The sequence below is a fragment of the Artibeus jamaicensis genome, unplaced genomic scaffold (assembly GCF_021234435.1).
Source record: "Artibeus jamaicensis isolate MK-2021 breed Jamaican fruit bat unplaced genomic scaffold, CSHL_Jam_final scaffold_286, whole genome shotgun sequence".
Taxonomy (NCBI): Eukaryota; Metazoa; Chordata; class Mammalia; order Chiroptera; family Phyllostomidae; genus Artibeus; species Artibeus jamaicensis.
The window spans coordinates 4,204,872-4,221,363 of record NW_026522034.1 but is presented as its reverse complement, the minus strand read 5'-3'; the positions used below and the strand labels follow the sequence as shown (position 1 = coordinate 4,221,363).

Genomic DNA, 16,492 nt, shown 5'->3' with positions numbered 1-16,492 from the left:
AATGAATGCTCCCTCTGCAAATGGGGCTCGTTCATTCATTCAACAAACATTTATTGAATACATAATCCATTTGGTGCCAGGCTCTGTGTCAAGGACCATTAATAATAGCTGAGCTCTCCAAAGACTGAATGGCATTCACAAGTTTTCTGCTCCCAGGACCCACCCCCCACCAGAGGCACATCTGGCTCTCAGATCCCAGCCCCTCCCTCATTCCCAGAGACCAGGGCACTGGTCCATCATGATTATGACTACAGCATATGTTTGAGTACCAAGTCATTGAATTTGGGGTAAAATCCTGGTGCCATACCTATCCTGTGTCCTTAGGCAACTTACTAACTTCTCAGAGCCTCAGTTTCCTCATCTGGAAAATAGGTATAAATATAATTGCTTATCTCATTCATATTTGTTGTCTGGAGTAATTGCAATAAGACATATTCTTAGGACATGCCCAGTGCATAGGACGTGCTCAGTGAACATGAGTATTATGATTATGACTCCTCTCTGACACAGCGCCCTCTGCCTCCACCATGGCACTGGCTGTCACAAGCCTGAGCTCACAGTAGGTGGTCAGTAAAATAAGACTTCTGGAAACAGGGAGATTTGATGGGATATTCTGGGTGAGGAAACCTGGAAACTGGCTGGGGTTTGGAGGTGGGGAAGAGCAGGGAGAGACTGTACCTGGAAGAGCGGGCGGGTCTGGAGGAAGCCCAGGGTTTGGCCGTGTCTGATCAGGGCAGGGAGCCCACTACTCTGGAGCAGAGTTGCATGCTCAGCAGCTCCGACAGTCCCAGCTTTTGCATAGGTGGCCATCCTCTGCCTTTCCAGTCCTCAGAAAGCCACAGAGAACTGCCTGTCAGTGAGGCCCAGGCTGGGTATGACATAAGCACAAGGACAGCCAAGTACTTTGGGGGCCTTTGAGGACCTATACCCATTTCAATACCCACTTCCCCTCATTCAGGGCACTCTCTCACTACTGTGCCAATGGGGCAAGTAGCCAGGTGATGTGTGCAATGGCCATGGCCACACGCAATCTCAGAGCAGAATGGGGGATCTCCTGGGAGAGGACAATCCCTGGCAGAGGGGACCTCCCCTCCCTAGGGCTCCCTCAGTTTCTTCCTGGTGAAGTGGGAGTTCCCTGAAGATGTCTTCCCCTTGACTGTTGTAAAGCAGAAAGACTGTAAGTCTACCATCAGGTTTGCCATTGGAGATAAAAAACGAGTCCCAAAGCCAGGTGTGCCCAGACCTGGTGAGGCAGGGCAGGGCCCAGCTGGCCGTTCCTTGGGGGACCCCTTGGCATTTATCCCCTGAGCCGGGGTCCTATCACTAATTCACACCACTGCCCCAGAATGTCCTGGGGCTGATGGAGGAGCTCAGACCTCTTACTCTCAGTCCTGGGCAGAAATAGCTAGCCACAGCACCCTACCCTAGATTTCCACTCTGGGGGCTGCACCTGGCTGGCTCTTCAGGGCTGAGGGGAGACCCCAACACTGAAGAGCAGGCCTCCTAGGCCTGGCCTGGCCCATCCTGACAGCACCCCCAGCATGCGCTCCAGACTGGCCAGCTCAGTCTGTCGCCCCGCTCCAGGGGCTGCAGAGCGTCTCTTTGGCCAGGCTCTTCTGGGCACCATGTGCGGAGCAGACACCCCTCCTGGCTGTCCCTGGCAGGCTGCCCCTGTGCCTTCATTGAGTGCACAGTGGGGAGGCCCTGAGCAGTGACATTTTTGCACTGCCATCACTGCCACCTCCCTGCTCTGAGCAAGTGGGAGGCCACAGTGCTGTGACCCAGAAGCAGCTCCCAGTTGGCGGCAGTAGCTTCTTTCCCTACTTCCTTCCCTTCCCCAATAGCCGGGGCTCCCTACTCGGGGCTCCCAGTCCTGGAAAACACTAGAATCGGTGCCAGGGTCCCATTGACCACAGTACATGCTCAGTGCCTTGGCATTTACCAAGTGCTTTCATAGTCCGCATCTTGTCAAAGCCCCACAGTAGCTGGTGAGGTAGGTGAACACTATCAGACCCACTTCATAGATGAGGTAGATAGGCTCAGAGAGGCAAATGGACTTGCCCAAGGTCACACAACTACTAGATAGCAGAGCTAGGTATGGCCTGGAAACCACATGCTCATGGGGGGCAGGGTAGCACAGGCTCTGTGACCTTGGGACAGTTACTTAACCTCTGTGAACCTGAGTCTTCTCATTTGAAAAATGAGATAGCTATAGTTTCTGCCTTGTCGGGTTTTTGTGAAGATTAAATGAGATTATGCTATGAAACACATTTGGCACAGTAGCAGCATAGAGATCTGCTTAACAAATGTGAACAACAGTTTGGATTATTAGCCCTAGAATATTCAGATGCTGTATCTACACAGACCATGCCCCAGGTGAAACCCTGGTACCGCTAGGCTCCTACCTTGCCTCTGTAGGTGTCATTCATGACCTGCCAAGGTGGGCTCAGGGTCCCAGTGTGTAGAGGCAAGGCCGTTGGATTCCTCTGGGGGCTGCCTGCCTGCCGACGAGGTCAGCGGCCTGTCTGTGGCCCATGGTGGTTGCTGCCTCCTTTCCCACATGGATCTCAGCTGTGCTCAGGGCTGAGCCAGGGGAGGGCTGAGGCTCTGCTGTGAGTCTCTGATCCCTGGCGGACAGGGCTGAGCATGGAATGGAAAGGTTTGGGAGTGGTCCAGGTTCTCTAAACCCCTGCCCAGCCCAGCCCAGCCCAATCCTGCAGGGTCTGTACAAGTCAGCTTCCCAGCATGCAGGCCCGGCTCATGGGAGCAACTTGCTCCCCCTCTGTGTCCTGGGCAACCCTGAGATGGGGCCTGAGGGGGCGGGGTTGTGTATATCCTTTGAGAAGGAGAGGCAAGGTCTGCCATGGAGTAGAAGGCAAGCGATCCTTGGCCCAGTTGGAGTGCTGCTGCCCCAGGCCCTCAGTCCTATGGCCTCCTCCACAACACTGTTAGCCCTGACCTTGGACACTGCTCCTTCAGAGCGTGCCTCCTGTGGATGAATCCCACCAGGATGTGGCCCAGGCCAGCAGCCGGACTCCAGAGGAGCCCCAGGTTAGACCTAGCCCACCTAATTTACCTAAGTTTGGACCGCCCCCTTCAGGAGCCCTGCCATGAGAAGGGTGAGAAGGAAGTTCTGGACACACTTCCTGGGACCTAGGAGGCAAGTAAGCATCTCTGTGCCTGAGATGAGCTCGGAGAAAGCTTTGGGGCCTGTGGGGCTGGATCCTCAGCATTTTAAAATTTTATTATGACTGTGTTTGTTTAAATATATATATATATATTTATGACTCTATGTACCCGCCGTCCCCCTGTCCCCTCCCTGGCCCTTAGTTTTTCCCCTTGGCTTTCTGCCTGGTGGCTGTGTAAGGAAGCACTGTCTGTGTGCTCTTGTCTGAAACCGTTTGGGTGCTGCTGTTCCTTGTGACCCTTCGGGTCTGCTCAGGGGCCAGGGTAGGGCCTGAGCATCGGCCAGTGAGGAGGGAGCGCCTTGGCTTGTTGGGGGCCAGAGAGGTCTTGAGAGGGCCCCCGTGGGCCTCTGTTCTAGGTGGCTCTGGGGACAGGCCCGCCTCCTCCTCTGCTGCCACCTCCTCGCCGTCCCCCTCCTCATCATCACAGCACAAAGCATGGTAGAGCACTTTGTCACTGAACCGCACTCTCTCCCGTGTGCCCGGGGTCCGCTGGGGCAGCTGGCCCTTAACAGGGCCAGTGCTGAAGGCCTCCTCACTGGAAGAGTCCGGGGTCTCCACCCGCGGCCCATTAGGGATGGGTGTGCCACCATTCATGAGTCGGTAGTCAGGGCCAGCCCCTGGTCGGGTCGGCTCCGGGCCGTCCACAGAGTCCGAGGGGGTAGAGACATCCAGGAAGGAGCAGAACTCCCAGCTGTCTGAGAGGATGTCGGCTGTCATGAAGTCCAGGTGACCCAGGTCAAAGGGGCCGCCCACACCGGCCTTGTCGCTGCTGGAGGTGCTGCTCACAGTGGCTGTGGTCCAGTCATCCGGCTCCAGTTCAAAGTCGAAGTCTGAGGTTAGCTTATCTATCTGGCTCACCACCTGGCCGGGGAAGGGCAGAGGCATGAGAAGGGCCAGGCACCACCTGGTGTCACTTAGGTGTGAGCATGTCCCCCTACCCACATCCCCCAGCTGATGACCCTACAGGCTGGTGACTAGACTTGAAGTCACAGGCTTGTTTGCCCAGTGGAGAGCCCAGAACGGACCAGGGCTTGTCCCTGCCATTCCAGTTTTCCACTCCGTAGTCTGTTGGAAGCAGGGGGACTGCCTTCTAGCCCTGCCCCCATCCCTTCACATACCCTGAACCCCCCAAGCCAGTTGCTGTTCTGGGGGCAGCCCTGGCACTCAGAGCTGGATCTTCCTTTGACCAATGAGGGGCCGTTTAAAGAGAGCTGAGAGACATCAGCAAGTCCACTCAGCAGAGAGCTGACAGGTCTACCCACCCTGAGGGAACAGTGATATGGGTGACCATGAGGAAACACCCTGGATCAGCCTGTGCAGCTGGTCAGCAAATGTCCCCCTGAAGTCCCTAGCACCCCACCCCCATGCACCCCAGAGCCTTCTCCCCCCTTCCTCTGCCTGGCCTCCGGTGGCTGGAGATGGATCCTGGCTTGTTGGGAAAGGAATACAACAATCGTTATTTGGTAAGCAATATAAAAACCCATCCCTTCTGGGCCGAGAGCTGCCTGTTAAATGCATTCAGGGTTGGGCTGCAGCTCAGCTGTGAGGTCACTGCAACCCGCCCACCCCTCAGAGACTGAAGCTGACTCCACCTAGGCAGGCCTGCCTCAGGACATCTCCTGGCCCAGACAACCGTCAGCACATGGGTCGGGGATGGAGATGGTGAGGGGAAAACGGAGACCCAATCAGAGACAGGGGGAGAGGACCATTGAGAGGAGGAGACTGGCTTCAGGTCAAAAGCAAAATAGCAAAACATCAAAAACAAAACAGATGAACCAAGAGACCCAGGGACAAAGCCATATGAAGGGAGTGACCAAGCCCAGGGCCAGTTCTCAGTGCCGCTCCAGTATTTCTACCCAGAGACCGATCAGTCAGTTAACGACCTAATGCAGTCTCTGGCCAACGAATCTTTACCATGGACCACTGCTGTCCAGGGGTGTGCTGGGGTTTGGCGAGGAGTGCTCTGGAGTGAAGGCGCAAAGCAAAGGCCAAACTGAGGGGTGAGGAAGCATCTGGGTCAGTGAGGCGTGTGCAGCGGGATCAGGGCATTGCTGGATCGGGGGGTCCCATGCAGGCGACCTGGTCCATTTCCCACTTAGGTCTCGGTTTTTCAATCTCTAAATGGGGAGTTGGCTGAAGTGGTTGATCTCCAAGGTTCTTCCAATCTCAGAGATTCCAAGAGTGACCGTAGAAGCTGACTTGGGGTATAGAGTCAGCTTCGATTAGGGCCCTCCAATCAGATGCCTAGGGATGACCATTCCCCACAGCCCTAGGTCAAGAGTGGCCGGAATACTTGTCCGAGGCCTGCAGAAGAGCTGGCTGAGTCAAGACACCTGGGTTCCAGACGCAGGCACTGCTTTGTGTGTCTTTAGGTAAGTCACACAGCTTCTCTCGACCTCCATGTCCTTTGCCACCAAGTTGGCCTGACAACCTCAACCCTGCCAACTTCACCACAGCTTTGTGAGGAACAGTGATAGAGGTAGTGAAAGGGGCCTGTGGGGCGCTGGTGACAAAAGAGACCTCATCTCCCGCCTCTGAGCACCTACTGTATGTCCAACTTCCCACCCATGAGATCATCATTTCCTGAGGTCACAGATAATGGTGCCGAGGCACCATTCCCGGGGCAGCTCAGATTCCTGCCTTTGCCATGCCCTGCAAGACTGGACACCGCTCTGAGTGTTGCTGTGATTCCTGGGTTTGGGCAGGCAATGGGCATAGGGCCCCACCCTCCAGTCTGGCCATCCCTTGTTCTGTCTCCCACTCCAACCACTCCCCCTATCACAGAGAAGACTGCATGGCCCAGAAGCCCTTGCTCAACCCAAGCCCCACCTGAGGGCTGGTGGGGACCCTGGCCTAGAATAGGGGACTCTCCAATTGGAGTGTATATCGGCCCACTCCCCAGAGTTTCTGATTCAGTAAGTTCTGGGTGAGGTTCAAGAAGGCTTCCCTGTGCTGCTGTTGTTAGTCTGGGGACAAACTGAGAACCAGTGACCTGTGGGCCTGGGATTAAGCTGATGAAGAAACAGTGCCTCAGGGCATTGCTGGCCTTGGGAGTGGACTTGCACCTCTGGGAAGCCACGCCCTCCAATTAGACTCCCCGGGGCCAAGCTAGGGACTGAGAGTCTGTCTACTGCTGCCTGAAAGGAGGCAACACGGGCAGAAACCTGGAGTGAAATTTCTTGGCTGTGATGGATGACAGAGCTGGTTGAGGCCAGGCCATGCCTAGAAGCTGGGTTCCTAACACCCTGTGAGGAAGGTCCAAGGTGCACAGGGCAAAATCCCTGAAGCTGTCATGTCTGAACTCACTTCCCTCATCCTAGAGGCCCTTGCCAGCCATCTTCTCCGGAGGCCTTCACATTCAGGCCCTTTCCCTTCTCCCTTAGAACACACTCCCTGGTTCTACCCTGCAGGTGTGGGGGGAGGACGAGGAGGCCTGGGTTCAAGTCCCGGGACTGACTTTCCCCTCTCCAGTCTCGTTTTCCTCCCTTGTAAAGTGGGATGGTGCTCTTCTCCTTGCCCCAGTGATGGGGACTTAACAGATACATGAATGTGTATTAAAGTGCAGTCAGCACACACAAGCACCTGAGAACTTGGGCTGGGAGCCACACCTGGGGCTCCACCCCACTTCTTTATGGCCTCACCGGCTCACCAGCCCACTGGCTTTATGACCTCACCGCCTTTATAACTTGGGTTGAGCCAAGTTACTCATTGTCTCTGTGGGTGACTTTCTTCAGCAAAGGAGAGCTCTAATGCTCCTTCGTTAGACTGTAGTGAGGATTTGAGGCTTGTCAGGTTGTTGTGAGGATTTAAGGACTTGAGTCACAGAAAGTATGTAGGACAATGTCCACCACACACCACTGGGCACTAACACGGGGGCAGGCCCAAGAGCTGATGAGAGTCAGTTCTTTACCGAAGGAATAACGCTGATGGGGACGTATCCAGCGCCTGTGGCAGAACAATGGGACACGTTGGGCCTTTCAAACCCCAGCACATGGGTGGCACCTATGTTCCCTAAAGTAGGGCTGTTTTCAGATGGAACAGATGTAGAAGAGTTTCTAAAAGCTGAATGGTTGAGGCCCACGGGCCAATCTGGCTGTTCACTAGGTGGGACAGGTCAGGCTCACGTGATGAATGACACGGTGAGGATCGGAGATGGGGAGTGAGGTGCCAGGGGCACCGGGTTGCGTGCAGGGCCTGGTCGGCCGCAGCCCGGCTGCCTGTCCGCCTGTCCCTGGTGCTGCATCTCACGGGGCCAGTGGGAGGGCAGGGGTGGGAGGCCCCTTGCTACCTGCCACTCTGCTTTAGATACGTGGAAATTTGTGATTTCTCTCTGAGATTTAATAATCATTTTGCCTGCATGTAATTTGGGATTGTCTTGGACTGCAGAGAAAATAATTATATACACAGAAAAAAAAGGGGAAGAGGAAGAATAGAGAGAAACAAAACCATAAATACCACAGAATCCTAAAACCTCAGAGCCAGAAGGGACTGGAGACACTGTTGAGCCCACCCTTCTTACTGTGCTTGCTGATAGAGAAACTAAGGCCCAGAGACTGGGAGATGCTGAGCTGAGAGCAGAAGTCAGGAGTCCTGACTCCTGGGCCTGGCCCTTTAAGAACATGAATTGCCTGCTTTAGAGAGGGCAAGAGGGGACACTGGAGAGGAAGGGCAGGTGTGGGTGGAGACAGAATCCTCTGGGGTCCCCGGCCCTAACCCAAGGGTGTCCCCAGCTTCTGTCCTGGTCACAGCCTCAGCTCCCCTCACCTGAACAAATGCACCCAAACTCATCCAGTCTCCCTGCAGGCAGCAGCTTCCTGTCCCTCGCCTGCTGCGCGCCGCATCCAGGGAGCTCCTTAATCAGCCCGCAGGACCTCAGTGCGACTCTGCTTCCAGTACTTCCTTGCTCCCCAAACCCTTGCACCTCCGAACGACACCCCTCACCAAATCTGGCCGAGGGCGCTTTGCTCTCCACCCTCCCAGGCGTGCCCCCCTCACCAGCCTTACACACAAACTGTCTGAGCACAGTTTGTGCACACTGCTGCCTCTGCACCTCGCCCAGATGTCTCGCTCCTTTCCTACTCACTCCATCTCAGTTCCACAAAAAAGTCTTCCTTGATCCCCAGGTGAGGATAGGCTTCCCGTGAAAGCCTCTCAAAGCACCCTGTACCCTTCCTCTACATATTGTCCAGTATTTACCACGGCTACAATGCACAGAGGTTATAATGCGCCTGGTGTCTTCTCCCTACGAGGAGTGGGCCAGAACATGCCTTGCCCACCAGTGGATCCCCAGTTTGACACCAGTGGATACGTTCTTTACAAATACAGCCATTGAGTGAGTGGATGGCTTCAGACAGCTTAGTCAAAACTGCTGGGGGGGTTCTTTTCTGGAAAAATGTTCCATGGTCCTAGACATCCCAGTATTGCCTGTCCCAGCCCTCCCTCCAGTCCTGGCTGAGCTGCCTCTCCAAGAAGAGCAGGGCTGTGTTCCATGAGACCCTGGGGCCGGACGGAGGCCTGGGGTCCTGCAGCCTCTGCCTCCTCCCATCTTCCCTCGCTCACCTCTGGCCTCCTCACTTCTCTTGACAAGTTGCTACCTCCTTTCCTCCCTCCTGGCTCTCCAGGCAGATGGTTACATAACCGAGATTCTGCATTTTTTATGACCACTGATTATTTTTTAATTCTGTGATTACGTTATTTATTGTCTTCTTGGGGGCTGTGGCACTGGGGAGGGGGGAGTGAGTTGACCATGATTCATAACTCTCATCCTGCAATTTGGCCTAATTGGCCACAGAGCTTCGTGAATCTGCCGGAGGAGAACACAAAGGGAAAGGGGAGGCAAGGAAAAAAAAAAATTCGCACAGTCCTTGCTGAGCTGCGGGTGACAGAGCTGACCCACTTTGGCACAGCTCCGTGGTCCCCAGCTGCTCCTGCTCCAGCCGCTTTCTGGCTGGGCCACGTTCTCCTCATGTCGTCGAGCCTGGGGCTGTCCTGGCCACTTCCTACACAGCACCTTGCCAATGGGATGGCACCACTGCCGTGTGCCTAGACTCCAAGAAAATCGGGAGGGGAGCTTCCCTTTCACCTCAGTCTGCAAAAGGATTTTGTCTCGCCCCCTCGCCATTCTCCTGGGGGTTCGTGCCAAGGTGGGCAACTGTGCCCTTGAGCTACATCCTGTTGAACAGCCAGTGATAATGGGCAACGCAGGAACGTTTTGAGGCTCCACGCTAAGCAACACCTTGGGGATGGGAGAACCAAGGAGGAGGAGGCCAAGTATCTACTCAAGGTAAGCTCAGCATCTAGGGGGCCAAGGAAATGTCACTCTTGCCCTTGGGGGCTCCCAACTGGTGGGGAACAGGGAAAGCAGTGTAGAGGCAGATTCCCACCCAGAAACACAAGGAGATTCCTGGAAAGCGTGTGGGATTCTGAGGACAAAATCCAAATTCTGTACTGTGTCCAGAATACTCCGTGTGCCCTTGCCACCTGCTCTCCACCTCCTGGTCCACCCATTCTGACTGCACCAGCCTCCCTGCTGGTCCTGGCCATGCCGAGCACACCTCCTGCTCAGGACCTTTGCACTGGCTGTTCCCACTGCTTGGAGACTCACCCCCACATACCCATTTGACTTGTACCCTCACTTCCTTTGGGTCTGTGTTCAAAAGCAATCTTATTGGAGCCCTGCTTCCCACCCCCATCACTGTTCCCTGACCCAACCAGAAGAGGGTGGAACCACCTACTACAGGGCCCTGGCTCTGACCTCCCTGATCACGGTGAAGAAGCCAAGGAGACTCCAGAAGAACAAGGCCTGAGATGGAGTTGAGGAGCAGGCCAGTGTCAGAATATTTCATCAATAATATCTAACACATATGGGCTAGTTTTGTGCCCATCACTGGGCTAAGTACATCATATATAATATCACATTTAATTCTCACAACCACCCTAGGGCTGGTGGCAGGAGGAGGCATAAAATTGCATATCCTCATTTTAGGATATGCAAAACAGAAGCACAGAGAGGTACAGTAACTTTCCTAAGTTCACACAGCTAGGAAGAGGGTGGAGCTTGGGTCTGAACGAGAGACACTGGGCTGTGGAGCCCATGCTCGTAGACCCCAGGCTGCGCTGCTTCTCTCATTAAGACCCACAGAACTCTGAGCTCGGAGAGCCTGCTAGGACTGGCCCGGCACCCTGGAGAACTGGTGAACCCAGGGGGCTAAGTAATGATTTACCATCGCATCCCTCTGCAGCACAATTTTTGCTTTTAAAACACTTTTCCATTCCTCACCCTGCTTAATCCATAAAATTATTTTCCCCGCCCACGGGACAGAACTTGCCCCGTCTCCCTGCGGAAGCAGAGGCAGAGCTGCAGCAGGGGTTTGGAGGGCAGGGAGACATGGGAGAAGGAACTCCGAACCCTTTAGAGGTGTGAGTGGGCACTGGCCCCCACTTACTGCATGCCACGCCCCCCAGTAAATCCTTGTAATATCACTCTGAGTTGTGGATTATCATTATCCCCATTCCAGAGATGAGCAGACTGAGGCACGGGGGCTGGGGAGCAGTGCTTTAGTGCTCCTCATCTTTCTGTGGATTTCAGGCCACATGCTCAAGAGGATGAGGAGGCTTTGCCATGATCTGTGGTATCTGGGGAAGGGAGCAGCAGATGGAGGAGGAGGATAGCAGGGGGACACGGCTAAGCCCTTCCCTTCTGCTGGCCCTCCTCCTCCATCAAGCACCCTGTACTGCTCCCAGGAGTCTTGTATGTGAATTTTGGATTCAGATCTAAGCACTTTGCCCTCCTGAAACCAGAACCTACATGGTGAACTCTGAGCTGGTGCTGCCTGCAGGGCAGGGTGTGATAAGGGAACCCTCTCGACTTTGGCCCTACCCTGGCTCCCCATTGAAAAATGTCACACAGAGCAACTGAAAAGAGCCAGGCAGATCCAGCTTTGCAGCCCCCTCTTAGAGGACCAAGAGCCAAGATCACAGGTTCCAAGTATGTGGGGGGGTGGGCAGCACAACCTTTATCACAAACCAGGGCCTGGCACCTCTAAGTGGTAACCCCATTCCTGACAAATCCCTGAAATGGCATCTCCTCTTCTTCCCAGGCCTCCTGGAACCCACCTGCCTTCGCTGACACTTTCCTCTGCCCATCACCTCATGTCCAGACCCTGCCTGGGGGATGGGGGAGCTCTGAGGCCTGCCCCCCACCCCGGTTGGGTGCCACTGGCAGTGGGCAGGTGGTGGTATGTGGGGTCGATTCTGGTTGTCATAGCAACCCATCAAAGTCTTGAGTGGAGGCACAAGGCCTAGAGGGGATGTGGAGGAGGGGACTCTTCCTTCTCTGTTCAGGCTCAGGTGTCTGGGCTGCACAGCCCATGAACCTGAAGCTCTGCCATTCAGGACATGCGAGTGGGTGAGTGTGTGTGCTGAGCAGGGAGGGAGGGGACATCTCAACGATCTGCAAATAAATCCCAGGGCTTCTGATCTTCCTCACCCCCTAAAGGGTATGCTCTCACAGCATGAGCCTAAGGCACCATCTATAGAAGGTCCCTAACAAAATGGAAAGAGGTTGCCCATTCGCCCACCTTCTGAAGCCCCAGAGTAGATATCAGAACCTGAGTTCTACTGAGTGCTGCTGGTAGGCTCTGTGACTTTCAACAAGTCCCTATCCCTCTCTGGGCCTCAGTTTTTTCTACAGTAAGTGGACAGGGCTGGTCTGGAGGACATGTGAGATGCCTTCAAACTCTGGATGGCTCTGCCCCGGGGCGGGAGCGGGAAGAGAGCAAATTCCTGCAAGATGCTCAGTCGGTCAGTTGGGAACGGGCTCTGCTATATCAAAGCTGACTCTCAGGCTTTGAGTCAATCCTGGTTCTTTCTGGGTGGGCCTGCTGGGGCACAGGCCCCGTGCCCCTGCTCAAGACAGGGACTCTGGACAGTTCCCACAACTCCGATGGAACCACAGAACATCTGAAATAGAAGGGGGTTGGGGAGGGTTGAAGAGGGGATGTAGTCCTTTTGGACTGATGGGGTTGGAGGAGGAGGGGTTGTTCAGGGGCACTGACCACCAAATTGTATTCCCCAGAGATGTTCAGCCCAGACCCTGACCAGCCCAGCTCATCGACATAAGCACCGCCACCTCTCTCTCCCTGCAGCACCGAGTAGGGACTCCCTGGCAGGCTCCATGACACTGACACTGGGTAGAGGGGCTGTCCTGCCCAACCTCCCATCCCACCAGCTCCACTCTGGAAAAAACTCCCTTCAAACAACCCCTGCTTCTTGGCTCATGGGCCAGGCTACAGGCCCTCTGCCAGTCTGGAGGCAGTACCCACCATCACCCCTTCTCCTCCATCTTCCTAGCCCCCATCCTCCTAGCACAGCTGGCTGGGAAAGCCCAAGCTCATAACTCCAGTTCAGTCACGCTCCCCGCCATCTCTGCAGGGGCCCTCGTTACAAGGAGTTGAAATTTGCCTAAAGCCCACCTGGCTGGTGTAATGGCACCCAGTGGGCAAATTCAGGCCAGTGGCTCAGAACGCTGGTCATGCATTTTGGGCTCGAACACAACCCAGCAGGCAGGGCCGAGGACATGTGTACCTCATTACCCCAGCAATGTGGGAAGTGGTAATTAAACCTGGCTTCACTTAGAGAGACAGAGAGGGACACACATCATAAGGTCTCTAGGTGTCTTTTCAGCTTTGGCAAAAGGCAGTCAAAACTGTGGGACAGGGATACATTCCTTTAGAAAAGATTCTCGCCCCTGCCAGTGTGCACAGAAACTGATACTCCCCCACCCCCAGCAGCCCCCTAGATTCATTCCCACCTGAGGCAGGGAGGGCCTAGCTTGGCTGTAATTTTTCCAGGATCATGGGTTTTGAGTATCTGTGTAATGTCTGGGGAATGCTCTAAGCTGGGACCCAAGCAGCGGGGACAGCCTCATTAGAGCCATCCACACTCTCCCCAGGGGCCCCTGTGACCAGATCAGAGCCTGAGAGGCAGATAGTGGGGTCGAAGATTAGCCTGGGCTCCAGAAAAGTGTATCCCATGAAGGGGTTATGGTGGGACTCAGTCCTTATTGGCCACCTTGGCAGCCCTGAGTGCTAACCACAGAACCTTAGGCACATGACACGCTGCCCAAGCAGTTGTAGCAACACTGAGACTCCTCCAGCCCTGGGCTATCATGACATGTTTAGCAGAGCAGATTTGGGGAAAGGAGAACAAGGAGGAGGAGGTACCCAGCAGAGTGGCACATGTACACACAGCTCTGTACACACACACACACACACACACACACACACAGAAACATACATGTGAAAGTATGTTTTTGTGCCAGGCCCAGGAAAACTGGTCTAGGGTCCATCTGGCCCCCCACTCACCTCCCTGAGCTCCTTGGCCACCTCCTTGAGCTCCCGCAGAATGCCCTCCAGCTGCCCGATGACCATCCTCATGCGCTGTCGAATCCGCTCCCGCTCACCACCACTGCTGGGGTCGTCACTGGGCTGCCCGAGGTCCAGGGTGCCCCGAATGTTCATCCTTCACCACGTGGCAGCAGGCCTGCCCATACTTCCCCCAGCCAGGCACACACTGCGTCTGCCTCCACAGAGCCCCCCTCAGCCAGGCAGAGCTCCACATCTTAACGGCCCCCCAGCCCACCCTGGCCCTGGGTGGTTCTCACCCAGCCCCTGACCCCTGCTACCCCGCCTCCCCTGCCTCTGGATGGGGAATAGGACACCCAGAGGAAGACAGATCTGACACAGGAGGTCAAGGTGAGGACATAGGAGGACAGGGGGAGGGGCTTTGGATCTCAGGCGAGGCCTCCAGGACTCAGTGTGCCTATAGCTGTGCTGGGCTGGTGTCCAGCTGAGCCTGGACAGAGGCAGGGGTGACTCTGCAGGTGCTAAGGGTAAGAGATGCCCTTGGGATAGAGGAAGGTAGAGGCAATCCCCTCACAACTCTTGGGCAGTTGCAAAGGCAGAGATCTCTGGATACAATTGACACCTGCAGAAGGACGGTGGCTGGGATCTTCCAGATGTGGACGGGGTTCCAGATGTGGGCAGCTCTGGGAGGGGAGCTGGATTGGAGGAGGGCAGCCCCCTGCAGAGAGAGCAAGCCTGGCATCAGCCCTCCCAGGCTGCAGCACCAGCCGGCAATGCTGCTGCCTCCCTCTCCCCAGCCTGCACCCTTCCTCGCTGGGGATATATTAATTTTTTTCTTTGTAGGGAGAGGTGGTGGAGGCAGATGGTCTACAGCACAGCTCCTCTTTGAGAAGGAAAAGAGGGAGTCCCTGCTTTAGACGCACAAGTCCTGAGACTGCGATGGGGCACTGTGACCCAGGTCCCCCTAAACACCCCTCCCCAGCCAGGCCATGCCCCGCAGGTTCACCAGAGGGTCTCTCCAGTCTTCTGTCCTCGCCCCTAATGCCTCCAAGGTGTCCTCTTACCAGCAGACCTTCTCTTTCCCGGCCCCGCCTTCCCCTCAAAACCCCGCTCCGATCCCGGACTCACCGAGGGTGGGGGTACCGGCCTGCCTTCCGATCAGCGTCGGGGGCCAAGCCCCAAGATGAGGTTGGGGGGCCCCCCAGGCTCCCTAGGGTGGGCTTCTCTCTCTGGACCCTTCGGCCCCTGGCCTCAGGGAGGTCCTCAGAGCCACCCCGGGAGACATCGGGGCGGTGGGAGGGGGCGGGGCCTCCGCGCTCCCAGAAAGCGGGCAGGAAACACCTCCCCAACCCCCGCCGGACTGCGGGTGGGGACGAGGCCGCGGTCCGGCGCGCCGGGGCTCTCAGGCCACAAGTGACCCGGTCGCAGGGCGCCCCAGGCGACGCCGAGGCGGTCCCGGCGCGCAAGCCAAAGTCGGAGGGATCCCCTCAGCCCGCGTCCGGCATCCCCGGGGCTCTGCGCTGTCCGGGCTCCGCTCAGTCCAGTCCAGAAGGGCCGGGGCCCGCAGGGGCTGCCTCGCCGGGACGGAGCCGGCCCCGCCGTGTGCCCGGGGCGCCCTCAGCCGGGACGCAGGTCGTCCTCGCTCCGTCACCCGAGGCGTCCCGAGCGGACGCAGGGGGCTGCGCAGCCCAGCTCGGTGCTCAGCCTGCGGCGAGAGTGCGGCCACCGCTCGGTCCGCGGTCGGAAAGGTCCGGGAGCCGCCGGGCCCCGGGGGAGGGGCCGCGTCGGCCGTGGAACTGGCGTCCGCCCGGCCCGGCCACGAACGCGCGAGGCCGGGCCCGGCCGGGCTGGGCTGGGCGGCTGGGGCGCGGGCGGGAGCGGCGTGGGGCGGAGGAGAGGAGGCGACGCGAGCGCGAGGCGGAGGCGCGGCGAGGTAAGGGGCGGAAAGGGAGGGTGCGCGGCGGCCCGGCCGGGCGGGGAGCGCGGGGCCGGCAGCCCGGGCTCAGCAGCCGCCTCCTCCCGCCCGCTCCGCGCGGCTCGCCGCCTCCCTGGCCCAGGGCGCCGGGTCGCTGCCGACCGGGCGCACAGGCGACAGCTCAGGCTGGGCCTCCCTCCGAGGCCTCGCCCTGAGCTGCCCAGCCGGGCTCCGTAGGCCCGGGCCCGCTCCTCGAGTGCCGCGCCGCCCGCGCCCAGGCGCCCCAGGCCCTCCTCGCGATCCCAGCCGGACTGGCCGCCTGGGCTGGCGCTGCTCCTTCCAAGGCCGCCTGGCTCCGCGGCTCCGTGCGCTCCGCGCTGGTAGGGAAGGGCCGGCCCAGCGCGCCGGGAGGGAGCTTTTAAAGCGACACACACGCCTGCCGGAGCCGAGCGCGACCGCTGAGCAGGGTCCTCGCCACCGGGGAGATGGGGAGATGTCCTGCGCCGGAGAGGCTGGAGGCGTCTAGCCCCGCCGGACTCCGCTGACCTCCGGGCATGGAGGGACAGCAGGCTGCAGACTTAGTTCCTTCCAACCTTTAAGACACCACCCCCCCTTACCACTTCCCCTACTGTGCGGCACCCCAGGCTTCCCTTTTAGTCAAGTTTCCCGCATTCATACCCTTTCCTTTTCCCTGTCACATCTCAGACTACCCCCAGACAGTGCCTTACATAGGATTAATTCAGAAAACAAAATATGCACAACCTTTTCGGAGCATCTACAGTGTGCCAAACTCTCGCTGGGAGCAGCTGCGAACAGGAGGCTCCTTAGATGGCAGGTAGTCACATCGGTCGATTATGCAGCCACTTACTCAACATTTCCCGCCCCCCCCCCCGCCTCTGTGTACCAGACCCCACGCACGCTAGACTCTGCGGTACAGGAAGGAAAAAAAGGCATTTCAGGAAGCTCGCAGCTCTTGGGGGAACACTCCTGAGTAAACTGAAGGGTGGTAAGTACAGGACAAAAAG

The 16,492-nt window shown here is 57.1% G+C and overlaps 1 protein-coding gene across 1 annotated transcript; it reads right to left on the bottom strand.

Moving 5' to 3' along the window:
- Positions 1–3,226: 3,226 nt before the first annotated feature.
- On the bottom strand, positions 3,227–16,004 carry INSYN1 (inhibitory synaptic factor 1). The gene is made up of 3 exons (XM_037134556.2): positions 14,681–16,004; positions 13,553–14,270; positions 3,227–4,049 (listed from the first exon to the last, which is right to left on the bottom strand). The coding sequence occupies exons 2-3, from the start codon at positions 13,706–13,708 to the stop codon at positions 3,327–3,329; spliced, it is 879 nt and encodes a 292-aa protein (XP_036990451.1). The 5' UTR covers positions 13,709–14,270; positions 14,681–16,004; the 3' UTR covers positions 3,227–3,326.
- Positions 16,005–16,492: the final 488 nt, after the last annotated feature.

Bases quoted from the DNA above. Each gene is read 5' to 3' on its own strand.
- INSYN1 (XM_037134556.2), bottom strand. From the start codon at position 13,708: ATGAACATTCGGGGCACCCTGGACCTCGGGCAGCCCAGTGACGACCCC. The intron at 4,050-13,552 runs GTGAGTGGGGGG...TTCCCCGGCCAG, and splicing joins TGGCCAAGGAGCTCAGGGAG to GTGGTGAGCCAGATAGATAA.